Consider the following 26,640-nt stretch of genomic DNA (forward strand, 5'->3'; position numbering starts at 1 on the left):
TTATTGCAATGCCTCGGCTATAGACAAAAGTATGGATGAAGTGAATTTATGCACTCGATCTACCATATGGGTCAAAGTGCACCAACCACTCCTCCTACTTCCTCAGGTATTACATCTGCACGTACTTTATGCGCCACCCCAGAGATAACCCCCTTGATAGGCGCTCTGCTTTGAAGATACATACACACAACATTCCACTCATATCATCTTGAGGCCTAATGCACGCTTCTTCTGCTCCATTGACAAGCAACAACAACAAAAATTGTGACCCTTACTGACACCACTTCACCCAATGCCTCATGCATGACATTTATCGAGACTTCAAACGGATCTCCCAGGTTCCATTAGTTCAAAACTCTCACTCAGACTAAAAACGAGTCTAGGAGTTTCTTATTTTCCACTACAACTTTACTTCTCTTGTTTCCTTTCTTGTTCTCCACTGTAACCCAATAACAACGTGATTTGTCATTTATTAACAGATATGATCACCAATGTTTTTTGTACATAAAGGAACAAGTTTCACCTGATTATGCCAAATAATGTTGTGGAAAGGGGTGTTAAAGGCGTTTTTACCAAAGAGGGACATTATATTTGTTATGACTAGAACATAGCCAAAACCAAATTCAGAGGGGAAATATGGTGTTACACTTCAATTAGTGTTTCAGCTATCGGTAAATCCATTTGAATTCAATCACTTTTTGATGGCATCCCTTTTTATTTGAACAAAATCCATGGTAGAAGTGCTCAAAAAGTAAATTTTTGGATCTGAATACCAAAACATTCAAGCAATAAAGGTGCCCAAAGTTTACCCATTTTGCATACCCCACCATACCATGAGAATTCCACGTTTTCATCACTGGAAAAGATAGACGGTTGAGATTGATATACCAAAAGCTGACAAACAGGGTTGTCAAACTATTTTATAATTTCTGGAGATTTATTTAATATTTTAAAATTAAGTATTAATAAAAAAGTAAATTATCTAAACCTGTAATCAGATTTTTTTCATATTTGCATTTTAGCCTATTTTACATAATCTAAGACTTTTTGTGTTGTGCCCGCCGTCTGAGACACAACATGCTCTTGAATACAGGGTGGTGTCATGTTTTGGATGATAAATGTACTAAAATGTAAACTTTCAAATGGTACCACAAAGATGGTTGGAGGTCCACACATCTGAGAATGTTGACATGAATGGGAATATCTGTTTCAAATTATACTGCCAATCCTCCATAGGAAACCTATTGAAATATTGATAATAGAATAGACATGACCATTTAAATTGACATTAAACGGTGGGTGGACTGAAGGTCATAGTTGTGGTAGTAATTAGAAGTAAAAATGTCAATTGCAGTGGTCTGAAGGAATAGGTCTGTTCTATGAGTTATATTTCTATGATTAAAATGACACCCACCCTGTATTCAAGAGCATGTTGTGTCTAAACTGACGGTGTCTCAAAACTCAGATAATGTGAAATAGGGTCCAGGCTGCAAGATTGGAGTTTACGCGTCACTTTCTGACAACTTCTTCCATGGGAAAACATGTACAGAAAGTTATGTTTAAATCATAAGGGATGCTGTCAAAGTGAGTCAATTCAAATGGATTTACTGTGCCAGCACACCAAACAACAAGTCTGTATCATGTGAGAATGTGAGCGTACCCAGAGCGTACCCACTCTAAGACACTTCACATGATAACCATAAAATGTCAGCTAAACTAAAGAATGGCTCCCAGATATCCCCAGTGCACACCTCAAGCCACACTGCTACGACTTCTCCACGTTGTGGATACTCCTATGTTTGATAAGGTTACTCTGGAAGGAGAAGCTCTTGTAACATAGTTTGCACTTGAATGGCCTCTCCTTGGTGTGAACTGTCTGATGCTGCTTGATATATTTAGTCTTAGCGAAGCGCTTCCCACACGTGGGGCAGGCGTATGGCTTTTCGGCGTCTGTCCTAATGCTCGGCCTCCCACGTTGTGGCACAATGACACCAGAGGAGGTAGAAGCAGGAGCCACCACCCTCAGGTGGTTAGTCTTTGAGCTCCCTCCTTGACCTCTAGTCATTGTTTGGGTGTTGTTAGGATTATGTGATGTGTTATAGGCTAGGTACCTCTTGTGGTGAACGCCAATCCTGGCCCTGTCTGTATTGGTGGGGTAACCATGAGGCAGCTGAGGATGGCTAGACCCAGGCCTTCTATGAACCCAGTCACCAGGCATTAGAGAAGACAGACTTCCTGTTAGACTATCACCAGGGAGGCTTCCCACCGCTCTCTGTGAATGCTGAAGCCCAGGGTGACCTGCTCTGTTCATCGTGGATACTGTGGTGTTTGTATCATAGGAACAGGAGGGTCTATCTCTACTAGCCCCAGGCCCTGCTTCATCCCTGCACTGAGACTGTGAAGAGAAGGGTCTGGGCTGCGGACTGGATCCCTGACTGGAGCCTCTGTCTCTCTGATGACCACCAGGACTGAGGTTGTTCAGTCCACCTGTCCACTGGTTGTGTTCTGTGTGGTGGTGGAGTCTCTGTCCCTCGTGGTTCGGTCCTGGTTCTAACTCGGGAAGGAAGAGCGATGGCTCCTGATCCAGGGTTCTGATCCGGGGCCAGAGTTTGTGACCAGACGCTTCAGAAGTCCACTCTCCCTCGCCAGCAACACCGGATTTCAGCAGGTCCTCATGGACTGCAGACTGCAAACAACGATTGTACAGAAAAGCATACAATTTTATACAAGAAACTCTTTGCTGTGAAACATGACATTCTAAAATGTTAACCACAGTCAAGCCCATCTCTCACACTGTGATTCAAGTACGTAACAATATGGAGCCATTGGAGTTTATTATAAAAAATGTCCTTATGTGTTGATTAAAGAATTGAGTATGTTTTGGTTTGACTGAGTTAAGGGAAAATCTATATTATTGAAAGTCAGTCAGCACAGACTCAATTTTGTATTTAATTTAAACCTAATGGTGATACACTCACATTTTTTTGTTTAACCTTTATTTAACTAGGCAAGTCAGTTAAGTACAAATTCTTATTTACAATGACGGCCTAGGAACAGTGGGTTAACTGCCTTGCTCAGGGGCAGAGCAACAGATTTTTACCACATAATGTGAAGTACAGTACTTTTATTGCACAAAGTGATATGTGACAAATAGAATAACTTCTCACTATGGTAACACTTAACCTTTTCTTTAAATCTGGTACCATCACTTCGATAAAATTTATTTCTGAATATTTTAGAGAATGTTCAACATTACACACAGCTTCACTACTTCCTGTCAAGTAAACATGAATTAAGGCACTATCATTTCCTCGTTATAAAACACCAGCATCAAACAACATGATAAGGTTGTCACTCTTCATCAGTGAAGCATTTTTACAGACACCATCACACCAAACATCACCATATCATCTACTCTGCCTCATACTCATTCTTTCCCCAGTTCACCTCATCCAGTTTCCTACTACATCTGAAAGCTCCTCTCTGAGAACCTCTTCCCACAGTGCATACAGGCAAACAGCCTCTCTCTCATGTGGACATTCAGGTGCATCTTCAGCTGGTAAAAAAAAAACCCTCCCAAATGGATTCCCATCCACTGACCTCAGCCATGTCGCCTCTGGTATTGGCCTGCTCAATGATGTCATCACCCGGGGCCTTGGCTACACCCATCTGGGTCTGGGAATCCAAGATGTCTGCCCAGTCTCCTCTGTTAGCCTCCAGCCAACCACCTGCAGGAAGAGGTTAGAAAATAGACGTTTAAAAACATGGCAGAGACAACTCTACATATGGGGACCGTACTTGTGAACTTTTGCTTAGACCATTGTTTAATCCATCAGTCTAAAATGGCTAGCTGCTAGCTTTTCTCATAGGGAAACCTGGCCAAATTAGCCACAACGCTGTGGAAGGCCAGCTGAGCATATAATTATATCCGTTAACAAAATAACAAATCAACCCATCAGACCTTAAACGGTAGAGCCGCCATCCATTCACATTTGTTCAATAGGTCAATTTGGCCAACTGCTTGGTTGAATTTGTTACCCATGGTCTAAGCGGAGTAGTGGCGTCATACACTAAAGTGGTCTACTCCAGATGTTGGCATATGGTGGCTGTGAGTTCAAATCCCATTCGGGGCAAGATTATTTTTAAAAGAGAGAACCCTCCACTGCTGGCCATCAAGTGAAATAGCCGATTATCAAAATGCATATAAAGACATGTACACTTAATTGTACAAGGTTAAGTAACTTCGCCTATATTCATTGTAGCGACAAATATTTCTGTATTAAGCCTGTTTTATAGCAAGCGTTTTGGTCTGAGTGACTATAAGTTGTGAAGCCAGGAGAAGGCTAGGCTTCACCTCAGTGGATTCCTGGAGAAGCTGCGCCCTCACTGGACACTTGGTGAACCTACCCAGACAAGTCAATTTATACTTTGTTACACATGAGACAAGGAACGCTAGATAATGATTCTAAAAACGCATAAAAAATGTTGTGTGCCCTACCCTACATGTAGGCAAGTGTACACAACCATGCAGCCTCATATGCTAACATATGTTCAGGTCCTAGCAGTATGTTTGTGAAGAAGGTTGAAGAAAGGCCTCGCTCCTTATGAAATGAATTCTTAATTTTTAAAGGTGATGACTGCACTTTTCTTCTCAACACAATACCACAATGAATGTTCACATGTCAAAGGAAAAATGATGACTCCATTGGGGATTTAAACTTAAATCGCAAGCTGTGAAAAGTGTCAGGAACTAGGCATCTTACACTGTGAGCCAATTGTCCAGACCCATTTTTGCATGTGATGCAGTTTGAGTATCGGAATGTGTGGGTGGACTCCTGGTAAGGATGCTTTAGGGTCGTTCCACCTCAAGAGGATTTTGACACCCACCATCTCAGATTGTGCTGAAATTGTTTTTGTTGTTTGAAACAGATTAGCATTCCTGCAACATTATTTGCTTGAAATATAATTTCAACTCTGAGAAATGAAGCTAATTGATTGCACCCAAAATTGGCCATTTTAATTTATAGGATTCATATATTGTTCAATAAATATAACACCTAACATCCGATTTGGACCAAACTTTTTTCTAACAATAATTTGGATATGAGGAATCCAAATAAACTGTCAAACACCACCCATGGACCCTCCACACCAATTCCACCCAAGTGAATTTGGTGATCCCCCCCCCCCATTCAGAGAAACTTGTCTTAAGTTGTTAGGTTTATGTCCATTCCTACATCCTGATATTCCTGTATGAAGGCTATATGTATTTCTCCATACCTTGCTCCCCCATCTTTAGTCCACTCAGCAGATCAATGCTCTCTGGTCTGTCTTCTATTGTCTCCTCTTTGACCAGCAGCAGATCAGGCTTCCCATCCTCCATGTCTACTGACTGTAAGAGATAGAGTGAGAGGATGTTGGATTAAGAAATTCGCTATGAGTACTATTCAAACATGGCGTAGCAGTGCAGACGTGGTTTGTCGTCCTCTCGTTTACTTTTTGTATTTTTCGTCTTTTTTGTATATATTTCAATTTATTTTTCAATCTATTTTCCATTTCTAAATTAAATATACCATCCGGTAACCCGCCTCACCCAATGTGACACGGATCCGCAATTTTTTTTACACCTTATAGCCAAAACCTCCATCAGAAGCTGCTTCGCGGCTTCCCTGTTCCATCTTTTGCTGTTCAGTGGACCCTATGATCACTTGGCTACATAGCTGATGCCTGCTGGACTGTTCATTTATCACGGTACTCCACTTTGTTTACTATGGTTTATCTGTCGGCCCCAGCCCCGAACTCAGGCCCTGTGTGTAGTTAACCGACCCTCTCTGCCCATTCATCGCCATTTTACCTGTTGTTGTTGACTTAGCTGATTAGCTGTTGTTGTCTTAGCTAGCTCTCCCAATCAACACCTGTGATTGCTTTATGCCTCGCTTTCTGTCTCTCTCAAATGTCAATATGCCTTGTATACTGTTGTTTAGGATAGTTATCATTGTTTTAGTTTACTGCGGAGTCCCTAGTCCCACTCTACATGCCTCAAATACCTCCTTTGTCCCACCACCCACACATGCGGTGACCTCACCCAGTATAACAAGCGTGTCCAGAGATGCAACCTCTCTTATCATCACTCAGTGCTTGGGCTTAGCTCCACTGTACCCGCACCCCACCATACCCCTGTCTGCACATTATGCCCTGAATCTATTCCACCATGCCCAGAAATCTGCTCCTTTTATTCTCTGTCCCCAACGCACTAGACGACCAGTTTTGCTAGCCTTTAGCCGTACCCTCATCCTACTCCTCCTCTGTTCCTCGGGTGAAGTGGAGGTTAATCCAGGCCCTGCGTGTCCCCAGGCACTCTCATTTGTTGACTTTTGTAATCAAAAAAGCCTTGGTTTCATGCATGTTAACATCAGAAGCCTCCTCCCTAAGTTTGTTTTACTCACTGCTTTAGCACACTCCGCCAACCCTGATGATCTTGCCGTGTCTGAATCCTGGCTTAGGAAGGCCACCAAAAATTCAGAGATTTCCATACCCAACTACAACATTTTGTTCTGTCATACTTTCCAGGTCTATGCCCAAACAGTTCGAGCTTTAATTTTTAAAATTAATCTCTCCAGAAATAAGTCTCTCACTGTTGCCACCTGTTATAGACCCCCCCTCAGCTTCCAGCTGTGCCCTAGACACCATATGTTAATTGATTGCCCCCCATCTATCTTCAGAGTTTGTTCTGTTAGGTGGCCTAAACTGGGATATGCTTAACCTGTTGAGGGTAGGGGGCAGTATTTGCACGGCCGGATAAAAAAACGTACCCAATTTAATCTGGTTATTACTACTGCCCAGAAACTAGAATATGCATATAATTATTGGCTTTGGATAGAAAACACCCTAAAGTTTCTAAAACTGTTTGAATGGTGTCTGTGAGTATAACAGAACTCATATGGCAGGCAAAAACCTGAGAAGATTCTGTACAGGAAGTGCCCTCTCTGACCATTCCTTGGGCTTCTTGACTCTCTTTATTGAAAATTTAGGATCTTTGCTGTAACGTGACACTTCCTACGGCTCCCATAGGCTCTCAGAACCCGGGAAAAAGCTGAATGATGTCTTTGCAGCCCTTGGCTGAAAAACATTAGCGCCTTTGGTAAGTGGTCTATCAGAGGACAATGAGACTGAGGCGCGTGCACGAGGCGACCCCATGTTTTTATTTTCTCTCTCTTTGAACGTAAACACGGTTTCCCGGTCGGGATATTATCGCTTTTTTACGAGAAAAATGGCATAAAAATGTATTTTAAACAGCGGTTGACATGCTTCGAAGTACGGTAATGGAATATTTAGATTTTTTTTGTCACGAAACGCGTCGGGCGCGTCACCCTTCTTTACACTTCGGATAGTGTCTTGAACGCACGAACAAAACAGAGGATATTTGAACATAACTATGGATTATTTTGAACCAAACCAACATTTGTTATTGAAGTAGAAGTCCTGGGAGTGCATTCTGACGAAGAACAGCAAAGGTAATAACATTTTTCTTATAGTAAATCTGACTTTGGTGAGGGCTAAACTTGGTGGGTGTCTAAATAGCTAGCCCTGTGATGCCGGGCTATCTACTCAGAATATTGCAAAATGTGCTTTCACCGAAAAGCTATTTTAAAATCGGACATAGCGAGTGCATAAAGGAGTTCTGTATCTATAATTCTTAAAATAATTGTTATGTTTTTTGTGAACGTTTATCGTGAGTAATTTAGTAAATTCACCGGAAGTATGCTAGTTCTGAACGTCACATGCTAATGTAAAAAGCTGTTTTTTTATATAAATATGAACTTGATTGAACAAAACATGCATGTATTGTATAACATAATGTCCTAGGATTGTCATCTGATGAAGATCATCAAAGGTTAGTGCTGCATTTAGCTGTAGTTTGGGTTGATGTGACATTATATGCTAGCTTGAAAAATGGGTGTCTGATTATTTCTGGCTGGGTACTCTGCTGACATAATCTAATGTTTTGCTTTCGTTGTAAAGCCTTTTTGAAATCGGACAGTGTGGTTAGATTAACGAGAGTCTTGTCTTTAAAATGCTGTAAAATAGTCATATGTTTGAGAAATTGAAGTAATAGCATTTCTAAGGTATTTGAATAACGCGCCACGGGATTCCACTGGCTGTTACGTAGGTGGGACGATTTCGTCCCACCTGCCCTAGAGAGGTTAACACCCCAGCAGTCCTACAATCTAAGCTAGATGCCCTCAATCTCACACAAATGATCAAGGAAACCACCAGGTACAACCCTAAATCCGTAAACATGGGCACCCTCATAGATATTATCCTGACCATCTTGCCCTCCAAATACACCTCTGCTGTTTTCAATCAGGATCTCAGCGATCACTGCCTCATTGCCTGTATCCGCTATGGGTCCGCGGTCAAACGACCGCCCCTCATCACTGTCAAACGCTCCCTAAAACACTTCTGCGAGCAGGCCTTTCTAATCGCCCTGGCCCAGGTATCCTGGAAGGATATTGACCTCATCCCGGCAGTCGAGGATGCCTGGTCGTTCTTTAAAAGTAATTTCCTCACCATCTTAAATAAGCATGCCCCTTTCAAAAAGTGTAGAACTAAGAACAGATATAGCCCTTGGTTCACTCCAGACCTGACTGCCCTTGACCAGCACAAAAACATCCTGTGGCGGACTGCAATAGCATCGAATAGTCCCCGCGATATGCAACTGTTCAGGGAAGTCAGGAACCAATACACGCAGTCAGTCAGGAAAGCAAAGGCTAGCTTTGTCAAACAGAAATTTGCATCCTGTAGCTCTAACTCCAAAAGGTTTTGGGACACTGTAAAGTCCATGGAGAACAAGAGCACCTCCTCCCAGCTGCTCACTGCACTGAGGCTAGGTAACACGGTCACCACCGATAAATCCATGACAATCGAAAATTTCAATAAGCTTTTCTCTCGGGCTGGCCATGCTTTCCTCCTGGCTACCCCAACCCCGGCCAACAGCTCCGCACCCCCGCAGCTACTTGCCCGAGCCTCCCCAGCTTCTCCTTCACCCAAATCCAGAAAGCAGATGTTCTGAAAGAGCTGCAAAACCTGGACCCGTACAAATCAGCTGGGCTAGACAATCTGGACCCTCTCTTTCTAGAATTAGCCGCCACCATTGTTGCAACCCCTATTGTTGTCTGCTCAACCGCCCTAAAAATTAGAAAGCTGCCACGGTCATCCCCCTCTTCAAAGGGGGTGACACTCTAGACCCAAACTGTTATAGACCTATATCCATCCTGCCCTGCCTTTCTAAAGTCTTCGAAAGCCAAGTTAATAAACAGATCACTGACCATTTCGAATCCCACCGTACCTTCTCCGCTGTGCACTCCGGTTTCCGAGCTGGTTATGGGTGCACCTCAGCCACACTCAAGGTACTAAACGATATCATAACCGCCATCGATAAAAGACAGTACTGTGCAGCCGTCTTCATCGACCTGGCCAAGGCTTTCGACTCTGTCAATCACCGTATTCTTATCGGCAGACTCAATAGCCTTGGTTTCTCAAATGACTGCCTCGTCTGGTTCACCAACTACTTCGCAGACAGAGTTCAGTGTGTCAAATCGGAGGGCCTGTTGTCCAGACCTCTGGCAATCTCTATGGGGGTACCACAGGGTTCAATTCTCGGGTCAACTCTTTTCTCTGTATATATCAACGATGTTGCTCTTGCTGCGGGTGATTCCCTGATCCACCTCTACGCAGACGACACCATTCTGTATACATCTAGCCCTTCTTTGGAATCTGTGTTAACTAACCTCCAAACGAGCTGCAATGCCATACAACACTCCTTCCGTGGCCTCCAACTGCTCTTAAAAGCTAGTAAAAGCAAATGCATGCTTTTCAGCCATTCGCTGCCCGCACCCGCCGGCCCGACTAGCATCGCTACTCTGGACGGTTCTGACCTAGAATATGTGGACAACTACAAATACCTAGGTGTCTCGCTAGACTGTAAACTCTCCTTCCAGACTCATATCAAACATCCCCAATCCAAAATCAAATCTAGAATCGGCTATCTATTTCGGAACAAAGCCTCCTTCACTCAAGCCGCCAAACTTACCCTAGTAAAACTGACTATCCTACCGATCCTCGACTTCGGCAATGTCATCTACAAAATAGCTTCCAATACTCTACTCAGCAAACTGGATGCAGTCTATCACAGTGCCATCCGTTTTGTTACCAAAGCCCCTAATCCCACCCACCACTGTGACCTATATGCTCTAGTCGGCTGGCCCTCGCTACATATTCGTCGCCAGACCCACTGGCTCCAGGTCATCTATAAGTCTATGCTAGGTAAAGCTCCGCCTTATCTCAGCTCACTGGTCACGATAACAACACCCACCCGTAGCACACGCTCCAGCAGAGATATCTCACTGGTCATCCCCAAAGCCAACACCTCCTTTGGCCGCCTTTCCTTCCTGTTCTCTGCTGCCAGTGACTGGAACGAATTGCAAAAATCGCTGAAGCTGGAGACTTACATTTCCCTCACTAACTTTAAACATCAGCTATCTGAGGAGCTAACCGATCGCTGCAGCTGTACATAGTCCATCTGTAAATAGCCCACCCAATCTACCTACCTCATCCCCATATTGTGTTTATTTACTTTTCTGCTCTTTTGCACACCAGTATCACTACTTGCACATCATCATCTGCTCATCTATCACTCCATTGTTAATCTGCTAAATTGTAATTACTTCGCTACTATGGCCTATTTGCCTTACCTCCTCACGCCATTTGCACACACTGTATATAGACTTTATTTTTTTTCTATTGCGTTATTGACTGTACACTTGTTTATTCCATGTGTAACTCTGTGTTGTTGTTTGTGTCGTACTGCTTTGCTTTATCTTGACCAGGTCGCAGTTGTAAATGAGAACTTGTTCTCAACTGGCCTACCTGGTTAAATAAAGGTGAAATAAAAATGTAATACAAAAAAATATTAACATTTTAGTTGATTTGATACTATGCAAACGTGTTAGTTGATTTTATTTTATTATTTGACACTCATTCACGGTTTGATCATTGAAAGACATGGCCCGTGTCCGAATACCCATATTTGCATCCTAAATAGTAAGCGGTTTGAGTATACGAAAAAATTAAAGTTTAATAGTATGCGTCGTTTCGAAAATCGAGTATACTTGAAATGCCTGAATGTCATAACGCTATTGTTATTTTACTGCTGCTGTTTAACAAATAATTGTATTTTCTACTTAACACTTATTTTTCTTAAAACTTCTTAAAGCATTGTTGGTTAAGGGCTTTGAAGTAAGGATTTCACTGTAAGGTCTACAACTGTTGTATTCGGGCGCATGTGGCAAATAAAATGTGATACTTTTTTGGGCTTTGACAACAGCTGATCAATTAGATATAGGGATGTGCAACCGAAATCAACTAATAACAGGAAACAACGCAGGCAAAACTGATCCTAGATCAGCACTCCTACTCTGAGAGGCTCTCTGGATACAGGCCCTGACCTAACACCATACAGACAGTAGTTCACAGTGGGCTCACCTCAGTGAGACTGTGTGTGGTCCTGTGCTGCTCAGCTCGTTCCTCTGTGGGTTCAGGAGGAGGTGTACTCTGGTTGTCCTCCATAACCATGGTCCCCTCAGGGTTGTCCTCCATGACCATGGTCTCCTCAGGGTTCCCCAGACCCTCCTCACACCCCTCCTCCTTCACCAGCAGCACCTCCTCCTCCTGGTAGAGACAGGTGATACAGATTACACCGACACACACTCCCTCAGGTACGTACACAAAGATAATAAACACACTTTCAACATGGAGTCTTTACCCATCCCCACTACGTTTGAGTCCTATACTCTAGTTACAGAATGACTTCATTGTTGTTAAACCCATCAGATGGACATAAATATGATGATGTGGGTAAATAAGTGTCAGCTATGATAAGTCAAAAGTCATCATCAGACAAACCCGACTAAACTATTTTGACGTATATAGTAGTTTTTTTTGTATTTTTTCCTACCACCCATCACTTAATTGCAGTAAACTAATGGACAACTTCCAGCTTATACATACTACATACATTTTACAGACATAGTATATTTGACATTAGTTCTCTTTTTTTTGGCCCATCCTTCAGCTACCCCTCCCATCTATCCCTGAAGACCATCCCGTTTTGATTTCTAATTGCCATATATTTTTCAAATGTGCTGTTTTACCAAAGTTCTGAACCTTTCTATTCTCATAGTTTCTACAATTGTCAATGAATGAACATTTTTGCTAAGAGTATTATTATATTTTTGATTGATTGACTATGACTTTTAAAATCACCCAGCAGTGCTATTTGCAGAGTTTGCACCAGGTAAATGTAGCAATTATTCAGCCATTCCTGAACCTGCGACCAAAATCAAGCTACATATGGGCAATACCAAAACAAGTGATCTAATGATTCTGTCCCTTTGCAGCAAAAACTATTCAGACCCCTTCCCATTTTCCAGATTTTGTTATGTTACAGCCTTATTTTAAAATTGATGAAATTCATATTTTTCCTCATCAATCTACACACAATACCCCATAATGACAAAGCGAAAACAGGTTTTTAGAAATTTTTGAACTTTTATAAAATAAAAAAAATCAACTGAAATACCTTATTTACATAAGTATTCAGACCCTTTGCCATGAGACTCGAAATTGAGCTCAGGTGCATCCTGTTTCCATTGACCATTCTTGAGATGTTTCTACAACTTGATTGGAATCCACCAGTGATAAATTGATTGGACATGATTTGGAAAGGCACACACTTGTCTATATACGTTCCCACAGTTGACAATGCATGTCAGAGCAGAAACCAAGCCATGAAGTCGAAGGAATTGTCCGCAGCGCTCCGAGACAGGATTGTGTCGAGGCACAGATCTGGGGAAGAGTACCAAAACATTTCCGCAGCATTGAAAGTCCCCAAGAATACAGTGGCCTCCATCATTCTTAAACGGAAGAAGACTCTTCCAAGAGTCTCTTCCTAGAGCTAGCCGACCGGCAAAACTGAGCAATTGGGGGAGAAGGAACTTGGTCAGGGAGGTGACCAAGAACTCGATGGCCACTCAGAGAGCATCTGTGGAGATGGGAGAACTTTCCAGAAGGTCAACAATTTCCTCAACACTCCACCAATCAGGCCTTTATGGTAGAGTGGCCAGCCACTCCTCAGTAAAAGGCACGTGGCACCCCGCTTGAAGTTTGCCAAAAGGCACCTAATGACCATGAGAAACAAGATTCTTTGGTCTGATGAAAACAAGATTTAACTTTTTGGTCTGGAGGACACCTGGCACCATCCCTACGGTGACGCATGGTGGTGGCAGCATCATGCTGGGGATGTTTTCAGCGGCAGGGACTGGGAGACTAGTCAGGATCAAGGGAAAGATGAACAGAGAAAAGTACAGAGATCCTTGATGAAGACTTGCTCCAGAGCGCTCAAGACCTCAGCCTGGGGTGAAGGTTCACCTTCCAACAGGACAACACAGGAGTGGCTTCGGGACAAGTCTTTGAATGTCCTTGAGTGGCCCAGTCAGAGCCCTGACTTGAACACGATCTAACATCTCTGGAGAGACTTGAAAATAACTGTGCAGCGACGCTCCTCATCCAAACTGACAGAGCTTGAAAGGATCTGCAGAGAAGAATGGGAGGAACTCCCCAAATAAAGGTGTGCAAAGATTTTAGCGTCATACCCAAGAAGAGTCAAGGCTAATCGCTGCCAAAGATGCTTCAACAAAGTACTGAATAAAGGGTCTGAATACTTATGTAAAATGTAATATTTCCATTTTTTTTTTTTTATAAATTTGCTAACTTTCAAAAAAACAGTTTTGCTTTGTCATTATGGGGTATTGTGTGTAAACTGATTTGAACTATTTTAAAATAAGGTTTGTAACATAACAAAATGTGGAAAAAGTCAGGGGGGTCTGAATACTTTCTGAATGCACTGTAGATAGATAGAATGTTATACACAGTGTGTATCTATTGGTTGCAAGAATTTTGTATAATAATTTAAATTGAAAGACTCAACGTTTCAAGCACAGCTGGCACATAAACCATGTGCCATGGAATCGGTACATCGAAAATATATTCTCAACTATTTTGCAACCTGTATGGCGCATCTGTCAATTTTTTTACCCTAAAATGAAACTGGTATGCTTTTATTTATCACAATTTTCTTTAATCAATTTTGGTCTTTAATGACCGACAAATTCCTTACCTTCTTCCACTTGCCTCGTCCATTTTTGCGGTAATGCTGCAGTTGGTTGTAATTTTGGATAGAGCAGACACTTCGATATTTTTGTTAACTGCATGTGTGAAATAACTCCACCAGTACTATTTATATCATTTACAAAGATGATACTGTTTTTTGTGTTTTTTTTTTAAATTTATTTATTTTTAATCAATTAATATACAGTATTTGAGTTTAACCATAATATTTTGTAATATTTGTTCTGTCTTTTCTGGTGGATTAAACTGAAATAGCAACCAGCTTTCTATGGCTTGTTTTAAAAATAGTGATATATTTATATCGGTTATAAAGTGCTGTTGTGTGATTTATATGATCAGATGTGATGTATATTAAAGAGGGTCTCAATGAAAGTCAGAATTAAAAGTCCAATGTTTTGTTTATTAAACATAAACAAGTTAAATAAACCAAATAAAAAGCACACATACAAACATCTCAACTACAAATCTGAATGAACTTGATAAACTGCATTCATTTTCTCATTAAAAGTGTATTGGGGAAAAAAATAAGTAATTCAATGTAAGTGATGAAATAGGCATTTGTGATCATTCTATAGCCACCCCCAGCTTGATTTTGTTTCATTTGAGGGACCTAGGAATTTTGTTTTGAAGCTCATTTCCTGCAATTCTACGTAGTTTAACAAGACTCATTAAATATTTTAGGTAGGCTATTTATTAATAATAATAATAATAATAATAATAACAACAATAATGGAAAAGGAAAATAAAGTCTAGACCCGATTTCCCCAAATGTTATACCGCTACCAAATGTTTTATCATAATAATTTATATGAACATTAAATGTAATTATACATATTATATTTTACAGAAAGTGAATTGATCAATTGATAGCGAGTCACACATTGTATAAGATTACTTCCCAAGCAAAGTCCAATTTCTTTGACTCCTCGACTAAAGGTTGTAGCTAAGCTTCTGAATGTCAGGCTTATATTTGCCTTATATATACAAAAATGTCTGGGCCTTGCACTTCAACGCTCTCAGTTGTTGCAGAAATTGACCAACTACTGCTGTTTACTTTGTGCATCTACATCATCTTGCTGAGTCTACCTTTAATGCAGGGTTTGATGTTAACGTCAGAAGCTATTGAGTGGAATGGTTACTTTCTATGTTATAGAGTGGAATGTTTTTTCTGCTGGTGTATCCTGAGGTATCTCCTCTCTGAGAACCTCTTCCCGCAGTGCGTACAGGCGAATGGCCTTTCTCCCGTGTGGACCTTCAGGTGCATCTTCAGCTGGTGCTGACGGGAGAACCTCTTCTCACACTGGGGGCAGCTGTAAGGTTTCTCCCCTGTGTGGACCCTCTGGTGCCTCTTCAGGGTGCCAGCCTCAGCGAAGCACATGTGACACTGGGTGCAGCTGAAGGGTTTCACCCCTGTGTGGACCCTCTGGTGGATCTCCACCTTCTGGGGGCAGCTGAAGCCTTTGTTACAGAACATGCAGAGGAACCGCTTTCCTTTACTATTGACAGATTCTGATTCCCCTCCCTGAGCCTGGGCTCTTGCCCTGTTGTTTGAGTTCAATACCTGATTCAAAAGGACATGGCCGTGTGAATCGGAAGGCCCCATCGACGTGGACACTGGGTTGCGATCCCTGAACACGTGTAAAGGGGAGTGGGTCGCAACATTTGGATTTGTCTCTATGATTTCCCTGTAATCTAAGAAATCTCTGCCCTGTGAGTGTCCGTCTCCTAGGTGACTATCTGCATTCCATGTGGAAGGAGTGTCGCCCTCCAATTTCACAGTCAATTCATTTACAACCATAACCTCCCCTTTCTTGTCTTGGCACCCTTCAGAGTATACATTACTACTGTACCCTTTCCAGTCCCCTCTAGACAGATCAGTCTGTGTCTCTAAACCCAAGGGCATGTTGCTATGGTCCATCTCTGAAGTGTAAGAACAAGACGGATCATCACCACCAGTGTCTAACGCGTTACCATCAACATCTCCACGAGAATAAACTGTCCTCGGGCTCTGGTGAAATACTGGTAAATACTCTGAACCAGGAGCAGGAGGACAGCCCAGTCTCCCCAGGGCCAGTCTCTCTGGGTCTGATATGTCGTCAGATCCTGTGTGTAAGAGCCTGTGTGTTACAGTTAAAGTCTTGGTGTCGGACTCTGACTTGAGAACGGCGTTCGGCGTTCCACTGACCTCCGTGATGCTGCGTCGGCTCCTGGGCTGCGCTGGGGTGGTGGGGTCCTCCGTGGCTACAGGGGGCGCTCCAGTCTGGATGGCTCTGCTGTCCCGTGTGTCCTCCTCTCCTTCAGACTTCTCCAGTTTGACCCCAGGACCTGCAGCCTCTGCATTCTGACACAAGAAGAGGGGCGGTTATTATCGGTAGATGAGTAGAATTGGATAACAATGTCGTAGGGAAGTCTAAAAAAAATCCCCTATGGCAAGTGAATAGCTGAGGGGAGCCTTTCTGAAATAAACGGGATACATTTGATTTACAAAGTAACACTTTTTTTATGCAACACTATTAAACTAACCTCTATCATGATAACGTGCTGGGTTGAGGTTCCACTCCCCTCATCAACAGTGATTGGTTGGTCATCTCTCCATGTATTGTGTCCCGCTGGTTTCACAAAGCTCCTGTGGTCTCCAGTGAGATGTCCTTCAGCTGGGAAAGTGATTAGGGGAAAATATACTTTTTAGGTTAGCTACTGTCTGCTCAACGGTATAGACCCCATTCTGTGTTTGCAAACATTGCTGCACCAGGGCTATGTGCAGAATGTCAGCAACAACAACAACAAAAATGATATGTTGCTTATGAATGCATTTCACACTACTTTTGGATTATAATTGTATTTTAAGGCTTGCATGAATGTCCTGCTAAATATAATGTTTGTGTCATCATCGCAAATAAACTGCATTACACTTAAAAAAATTATGTCTCTTTCGGCTAACTTTGCCACCCTCTACAGTGCATTCGGACAGTCTTCAGACCCCTTGACTTTGGCCACATTTTGTTAAGTTACAGCATTATTCTAAAATGGATTAAATCGTTTTCCCCCCATCAATCTACACACAATACCCCATAATGACAAAGCAAAAACAGATTTTTTAATTTTTTTTTGCTAATTTAATTTAAAAAAAATATCAAATTTTCATAAGTATTCAGACCCTTTACTCAGTACTTTGTTGAAGCACCTTTAGCAGCGATTACAGCTTCAAGTCTTCTTGGGTATGACGCTACAAGCTTGGCACACCTGTATTTGGGGAGTTTCTCCCATTCTTCTCTGCAGATCCTCTCAAGCTCTGTCAGGTTGGATGGGGAGTGTCGCTGCACAGATATTTGCATGTCCCTCCAGAGACCGGCCTCTGGCTGGGTCACTCAAGGACATTCGGAGACTTGTCCTGAAGCCACTCCTGCGTTATCTTGGCTGTGTGCTTAGGGTTGCTGTCCTGTTGGAAGGTGAACATTCGCCCCAATCTGAGGTCCTGAACGCTCTGGAGCAGGTTTTCATCAAGGATCTCTCAGTACTTTGCTCCGTTAAATCTTTCCCTTGATCCTGACTAGTTTCCCAGTCCTTGCCACTGAAAACATCCCCACAGCATGATGCTGCCACGACCATGCTTCACCGTAGGAATTTTGCCAGGTTTCCACCAGATGTGACGCTTGGCATTCAGGCCAAAGATTTCAATCTTGGTTTCATCAGACCTGAGAATCTTGTTTCTCATGGTCAGAGAGTCCTTTAGGTGCCTTTTGGCAAACTCCAAGTGGGCTGTCATGTGCCTTTTACTGAGTGGCTTCCGTCTAGGCCTGATTGGTGGAGTGCTGCAGAGATGGTTGTCCTTCTGGAAGGTTCTCCCATCTCCACAGATTAACTCTGGAGCTCTGTCAGAGTGACCTTCAGATTCTTGGTCACCTCCCAGACCAATGCCTTTCTACCCCGATTGCTCAGTTTGGCCGGGTGGCCAGCTCTAGGAAGTCTTGGTGGTTCCAAACTTCTTCCATATACGAATGATGGAGGCCACTGTGTTCTTGGGGACCTTCAATGCAGCAGACATTATTTGGTAACCTATCCCAGATCTGTGCCTCGACACATTCCTGTCTCGGAGCGCTACGGACAATTCCTTCGACCTCACGGCTTGGTTTTTGCTCTGACATGCACTGAGGGAACTTATATACACAGGTGTGTGCTTTTCTATATCATGTCCAATCAATTGAATTTACTACAGATGGACTCCAATCAAGCTCTCAAGGATGATCAATGGAAACAGGATGCACCGGAGCTCAATTTCAAGTCTCATAGCAAAGGGTCTGAATACTTATGTTAATAAGGTCTTTAAAAAAAACTGTTTTTGCTTTGTCATTATGGGGTAGTGTGTAGATTGACGAGGGAAAAAATATATTTAATACATTTTTGAATAAGGCTGTAACATAACAAAATGTGTAAAAAGTCAAGGGGTCTGAATACTTTCCTTATGCACAGTATGTCAATGAGCGTTAGCATTCTAACAGCTGCATCCACAATAGTAATTTTGCAAAAAAAGACCACAACCAAAGATAATCTTAGTGCCTTTTCAAGTAATAATGTAAACATTGTACGCAAATATGTTTTCGTTTCAGGCTCCTCCATCTCCACTAACTGAAACTAATTGTATGGATTTTCCCCCTAATAATAATGTAAAATTAACATCTGTACAGAAGGATTCATGTGAAGGCCAAATTACAGAGGAGGAACTGCTTGATGCAATTGGGGCCTTTAAGGATGGGAAAACTCCAGGGCTGGATGGCATACCAGTGGAAGTATACAAAACATTTTTTGATATACTCAAAGGACCATTATTAGCATGTTTTAACCACTCCTATATAAATGGTAGATTATCAGACACGCAACAAGAAAGTCTGATATCATTATTACTGAAACAGGACCCAAATGGTATATATAAAGATCCAGTCCATTTAAAAAATTGGAGACCTCTTACACTTCAGTGTTGTGATGCAAAAATCCTAGCAAAATGCTTGGCGCATAGAATTAAAAAAGTATTGTCAGATATTATTCATCCTAATCAGACAGGTTTTTTACATGGATGATACATTGGAGATAATATAAGACAAGTACTGGAAACAATAGAATACTATGAAATATCGGGGACACCAGGCCTGGTTTTCAAAGCCGATTTTGAAAAGGCTTTTGATAAAGTATGACTGGAGTTTATATATAAATGCCTAGAATATTTCAATTTTGGGGAATCGCTTATAAAATGGGTTAAAGTTATGTATAGTAACCCTAGGTGTAAAATAGTAAATAATGGCTACATCTCAGAAAGTTTTAAACTATCTAGAGGAGTAAAACAAGGTTGTCCACTATCGGCATATTTATTTATTATTGCCATCGAAATGTTAGCTGTTAAGATTAGATCAAACAATAATATTAAGGGATTAGAAATCCGTCGCTTAAAAACTAAGGTGTCATTGTACGCCGATGATTCATGTTTTCTTTTAAAATCACAATTACAGTCTCTCCACAGCCTCAGAGGATCTAGATACTTTTGCTATCCTCTCTGGATTAAAACCAAATTATGATAAGTGTACTATTACGTATTGGATCACTAAAAAATGCAAATTTAGTTTACCAATTAAATTGTCTGACGGAGATGTGGACATAATCGATTTACAAATCCCAAAAGAAAGAAATGATCTCACTCCAATACATTTTTATAGAAAGTTAGCAAAAATAGATAAGATCTTGCTACCATGGAAAGGAAAATACCTGTCTATTTGTGGAAAAATCACCCTGATTAACTCTTTAGTCATATCACAGTTTACCAATTTGCTTATGGTTTTGCCTACACATAGTGACCTGCTTTTTAAATTATATGAACAAAAAAATATCAAATTTTATTTGGAACGGCAAGCCAGATAAAATTAAAAGGGCCTATTTATATAACGAATATCAATTTGGAGGGCAGAAATGATTAAATATGAAAGCATTAGACCTCTCACTAAAGGCATCAGTCATACCAAAGTTATACTTAAATCCAAACTGGTTTTCTAGTAAATTGGTACGAATGTCTCATCCTATGTTCAAGAAGGGCCTTTTTCCCTTTATTCAGATTACACCTGCCCACTTTCGGTTGTTTGAAAAGGAAATCATCTCCAAAATATCTTTATTTTTTAAACAAGCCTTAGAAAGTTGGTTGCAATTTCAGTTTAATCCACCTGAAAAGACAGAACAAATAATACAACACATATTGTGGTTAAATTCAAATATAGTAATTGATTAAAAAAAACTATTTTTTGAAGAAATGTTTAAAAAAGGTAGAATTTTAGTGAATGATATTATAAATAGGACTGGTGGAGTGATGTCACACATGCAGCTAACACAGACATATGGAAATGTCTGCTGTACCCAAAACTACAACCAATTAATTGCAGCATTACCACAAAAATGGAAGAGGCAAGTAGAAGTGGAAAAAAGTAAGGAACTTGTATGTCGGCCCTGTATTAAAGAACATAAATGGTTAAAGAAAAGTGTAATAAATAAAAACATATACCAATTTCAATTAAGGACCAAAAAACTGACAGCTGTGCCATATAAATTGCAAAATAGTTGGGAAGAGATTTTCGATGTACCCATTCCATGGCACATGGTTTATGAATTGATACGCAAAACAACACCGGATTCAAAACTTCAATTTTTTCAATTTAAATGACTATACAAAATTCTTGCAACTAATAGAATGTTATATATATGGGGGATACAATCTTCCCAGCTCTGCAGATTCTGCTGTGAGGAGGCAGAGTCATTAGATCATTTATTTTGGTATTGTCCATATGTAGCTCGTTTTTGGTCACAGGTCTAGGAATGGCTGAAGAATTGCAACATTTGCCTAGAACTAACGCTGCAGATAGCAATACTGGGTGATTTGAAAAGCCATAGTCAATCAATCAATAATATAATAATTATTTTAGCAAAAATGTTTATTTTTAATTTACAATCTGTAGAAGCTATGAGAATAGAGAGGTTCAATTGTTTTGTGAAGAATCACAGCACAGTTGAAAAATATATGCCAAATAGAACTCCGAAATGGATGATGTTGAGGGATAGATGGGAGGGGTTGAATGGAGCTGAAGGGTGGGACTAATAACAAGATAAACAATGTAAAACATACGGGGTCTGTAAAATGTATATAGGTTCAGAACTTTTGTGATATAGCAGTTATAAATAGAAATCAAACTGGATGGACATCAGAAATAGACGAAGGACTAAAAACAAACAAAAATGAACTATTGTAAAATAGACTGTCTGTAAAATGTGTATAAGATGAATAAATTGAAGGTAAAAGCCGAAGTGTTTATTAGTTTACTCCAATTGGGGGATCGGTGGTAGGGTTTGCGGGGAATAATAATAAAGGTATATTCTTTAAAAAAGTATGTATGTCTATATTGGTATGTGTATATATGTATGCATGCGTGTATGGATATATATATATACCCCAAAAAATATATGGGGGATTGGAAATGATGCAGACAATTACATTGATGGAAGCAATATTCTTTCCGCAATATTAAGTTGATCCACCCCTTAAAAATAAATATATATATAAAAAATAAAAAAACATTGTAAGCGTATGACGAACCAAAAAAGTATGGCTCTCGTTACAACATACTATGAGTGATTCTTCGTGGCCCTGACTGACGACTGGTTGATCTACTTTCATTCTGAAATCTACATCCAAAAGTAGCGCTCATCTGGTTAGAACACATGTATATTATTGTGTCTGCGCAACATAGTAATCAGGGAAATTATTTCATACAATATTTCATACAATCCAAAAATTGACCAGGACCCAATTCTGGGTAACACTTCTGAACACAGAGGGGAATGGGGACGACAGGCCTCTGCCTCCTTCAAATTGTACCTCTTTCCATTCCTCTGTATTGGTCGAGGATCTTGACACTACTGGGACGACTGGCGAGGACGCGATCTCGCATTGTCCTCTCTGCGCGCTCCCGTGCCACCTTCAGTTCCAGTAGCTGTAGTTTCCTCCGCAATGCCCTGATTTCATTCTGGCTTTGAGAAATTTCCAAACGAAACACTGCATAGTCGTCGTCTACGAGTTTACAGATATCGGCCACGGCTGCATTCGCTAGTACCTCCATGATGGAGGCTATTTGAGTGTGAAAAACCATACAGTTAGCCATTGTTAGCAGCTAGCTAACGTTACCTAGATATCTATCAATCAAGTTCTGTCTTCAACGCAAATGAAAGACTACATGGGGTAAGAATGTGATGCTGTGCTGTTAAATGGTCCATATTGAGTTATATTGTGTTGTTAAACGTCTAAATAACAACAATAAAAACGCTAGCGTAGAAATGTTTCATGGTCATTGACATTGTTCTTCTTCTATGAGGTTTAACGGCGGTTGGCATCCAATTTGTTGCATTACCGCCACCTACTAGACGAGTACAACTCCCGTCTACTTTACTTGAAAAAGAAAAATGTACTAAAATACCCTACCATCTAACACTATACTCACTAATTTCAAAATTATATAAAATAAAATTAACACCCCCCTTACTCCACTAATTAAATGTATTTATTCCTACCTCATGCCATCACCCTGAAAGGATGGGACATCACCACTTAACACATCCTGTAACTCTTCTGCTGTCAAGTCTCACACACCCAAATACCTCTCTGCAGCTGCCATCACAACCTAAATTTTTCTGAGACTTCTGATCCATCCCTGCAGTATAATTAATAACCATTGCTATAAATGCTAAAAATCCAATCTTACTGAAACTTTTCACTTTTTGGCCTATCCATCTGTGCTGGTATATCTCTACTACTCTCACCACTCCTCCCCCTTAACCCATCTTTATCTACTTTCTTCACTGCCTCAGCATATGACAACTTCTGCTCCACTCTAACCCTGGAAACCTCCACCTGCCTCTCTCACACGGGACATCACACGGGACATTTCTGATCCCCAGCTCCATGGACACCCTTACAATTAACACATTCCACTACTTTCCCCAATACTACACATTTCTTTGTCTCATGCCCTTCTGCACATTTTTCACACCTTGGACCCTCCCTCCTACACACTGCTGCCACATGCCCATAAGCTTGACACCTGTAACATCTTAATGTATTCGGCACATACGCTCGTACAGGATAACTTATAAATCCTAACTTCACTTTGTTGGGCAAAGACTCTTCTGTTTGCCCACTCACCACCCTGTCTGCATCGCATCAAACGACGAGCATCACACACACCGGGAATCTTTGCCCTCAGCTGGTCAACGCTTATATCTACTGCTACCCCAGGTATCACTCCTTTCATTGGTGCCCTTTTCTTGAGAACAAAACAATTCACTTTTCTTGCCCCCATTCGTTTTACTTCGAGCGCATTCTTCCTCTGCCCAACAGAAACACAATTATCACTAGACCACTTCTAGTTACCATCACCGATTCCACATGACCCATCTCTTTTTCACCCAGTGAAATCACAAATGGATCAGCCAAAAGGCAAGAGTCCACTTTTTCCATAAACTTCACTCCTACTGTCACAGACTCTTCTTCATCCTGATCCTCGGTCTCCGATAACTTTACCGCACCTACCACCTCCGATACTTCACCCTCATTCACTTCCATTTCTCCTCCTGTCTTCAGCTGCCTCTGCTTACACTTTCTATCATTCTTCTTTGACAAACCATCTCCATTTTTCACACCATTTTTATCCGACTCAAGCTCACCCTCTTCTTCCCTCACTCTCTTAGACCTCTTCTCCCTCTCTTTTCCCTCCATTCCTTCTCTGTTTTCAAAGTACACGTCTCCTTATGTTAATACTGCTGCTCCATCCCTGACACCCATCTTGTACTTGCTTTCTCTAGGGACTCCATTTTCCCCTTTCGGAGTTCTGTTCATGTCCCCAGTAACGTGCCTACAACAACGCAGCTGGGCCTTCTGACCTTCCAATACAATTCACACCAGTCCGCTTTCTCTGAAATCTCCCCAGCCCACTGACATTGTTTACTTCCATTTACACTGAAGAGAAAGGATGTTGTTCTTCTTCGATGAGGTTTAACTGCAGTTGGCATCCAATATATGTTGCATTACCGCCTCCTACTAGACTGGAGTACAACTCCCTTGTATTTTCTTTAAAAAAATAAACAAATACCCAACCATCTAACATTACACTCATGAAAAAAAAAACACCTACTCCACTATTTAGTGCTACCTCAGACCAACAACCTGAAAGGATGGAACATCACCACTTAACACACCCTGTAACTCTTCTGATGTCAAGTCTCGCACATCCAAATACCTCTCTGCAGCTGCTACCACAACCTCAATGTTCTGCTATTTACATTCCATCCCTGCAGTACAGTTGATAACCATTGCTATAAATTATAAAAATCCAGTCTCACTGAAACACATATCACTTGTTGGTTAATCCCTCTGTACTGGTACAAATCTACTAGTCACACCACTCCTCTCAGGATTCCTCCCCCTTGACCCATCGTCCTCTACTTTCTTCACTGCCTCAGCATAAAACAACTTATGCACTACTCTGACCCTGGAAACCTCAACCTGAGTCTCTCGCACGAGACATTTCTGATCCCCAGTCCCATGGGCACCCCTACAATTAACACATACCACTACTTTCCCCAATGCTACACATTGCTTTGTCTCATGCCCTTCTGCACACTTCTCACGCCTAGGAACCTCCCTCCTACGCACTACTGCCACATGCCCATAAGCTTGACACCTGTAATGTAATGTGGTCAGTACAAAAGCTCGTATAGGATAACTTCTATATCCTAATGTCACTTTGTCAGGCAAAGACTCAACATCAAAACTCAAAAGAACAGACAATGACTCCTGTTTCAACACTCTCGCCACCCTGTCTGCGTCGCACCAAACAACGAGTATCACAAACACCGGGAATCTTCCCCTTCAGTTGATCAACTTTTACATTTACTGCTACCCCAGTAATCACTCCTTTCAAAGGATGTTATTGGTAGGCGTCATAGCTCAAAGGGTGTGGCTAAATGAAAAGAGTATGTGCACTGTTGTTTATTTTGTAATACCTTTATTTTAACAGGGAGTCCATGGTTTCTTTTATAAAGGAACCCTGCATCTTACAATTACAAAACAAATTACACAAGAAAATAAAAATACAAACAAATAAAATAAGACATACTCATGAAAAACAATCACATTCCTCAGCAAAGAGGATTCGGGGTGTTTCTGCAGTGTTAAATCGAATAAATGATGATTGACGACTCATTTTGATGCAGATGAGGTTGTTGGCACCTTAATTGGGAAGAACGGGCTTGTGGTTATGGCTAGAGCGGAATAGATGGAATGGTATCAAATACATCAAACGCATGGTTTCCTTGTGTTTGATGCCATTCCATTCACGCAGTCCAGCCATTATTGTGAGCCGTCCTCCCCTCAGCTGCCTCCACTGTTTTGAAGGTAAGCGGGGCATGTGATGTTACCACATAAGCGTAAAGCTCCAATTCACATTTGATTCTAAATGCCTACTGCTTGGAAAATAACATTTTTAAACTATAAAAATGTTTCTTTGCAGGACAAAGATTGTCTTGACTTTCATGAATGCCTGAATTGCTTTGCCTTGCTTTTCTGGTTGGCTGGCAAGTTTCACCATCCAATTATTTCAGATCTATAGAAGTATACGTTTCACCATGGCTTGGACAGTGGCACATGAGAATTATTAGAATATGGCAAATATTTTTAAAATATTGCATTCTATTCATGCTGGCTTTCGCGAGCTACCTGAGACGTTACACGGATAGGTGGGAGGGAAAACAGGCTGTCGCCAATTTATGAATGCGCAATTTGACTAAATGGGTAATGGACTTCACCATGGGACTACATTTTTATTCGACACTGTGTTTTTGCAATTAGATATTTTTGTTGTTGGTGTGACGTCATTACATTTTTATCCACACAAGATGGCATTAGCAGGCAATTGTCGCATCTATTTTAAATGTTAACTTTCTAAATGTCGACAACAGAATCACTGGGAAAGTTAATGAAAACATAACTACTGTCCTTCGCTCCCGTCCGCTGAACACCTGCCCTCGCCGTCGTTAACAGAACTGTGGGAAAGTAGTGTCCAACAGGCGGGGTCGAAGGACACTGTCTACCATTGTCCTAGCTAGCTAGCTAGCTACAATGAAAAACAACTCTATACTACCGCTGTCGCCCCCGCTTCTTCTTCTATGGGGTTTATCGGAGGTTGGCATCCAATTTGATGCCTTACCACCACCTACCGTAATGGAGCGCTTCCGCCTGTGTACCGGAGTCTTATCTTACAAATTGACCAAAAAAGCATAAAGAGGTGTTCCAGAAATGGAATGCAGAAATGG

The 26,640-nt window shown here is 41.3% G+C and overlaps 1 protein-coding gene across 1 annotated transcript; it reads right to left on the reverse strand.

The window, feature by feature from the left end:
• Positions 1-454: 454 nt before the first annotated feature.
• Positions 455-26,583, reverse strand: LOC106610125 (uncharacterized). The gene is made up of 7 exons (XM_014209296.3): positions 22,154-26,583; positions 16,771-16,901; positions 16,433-16,588; positions 11,545-11,730; positions 5,281-5,392; positions 3,601-3,728; positions 455-2,686 (listed from the first exon to the last, which is right to left on the reverse strand). Exons 1-7 carry the CDS (start codon positions 22,434-22,436, stop codon positions 1,766-1,768), a joined length of 1,917 nt encoding a protein of 638 aa, XP_014064771.2. The 5' UTR covers positions 22,437-26,583; the 3' UTR covers positions 455-1,765.
• Between the last annotated feature and the right edge of the window lie 57 nt (positions 26,584-26,640).

Source organism: Salmo salar, chromosome 08, assembly GCF_965601325.2.
Source record: "Salmo salar chromosome 08, fSalSal1, whole genome shotgun sequence".
Lineage (NCBI taxonomy): Eukaryota > Metazoa > Chordata > Actinopteri > Salmoniformes > Salmonidae > Salmo > Salmo salar.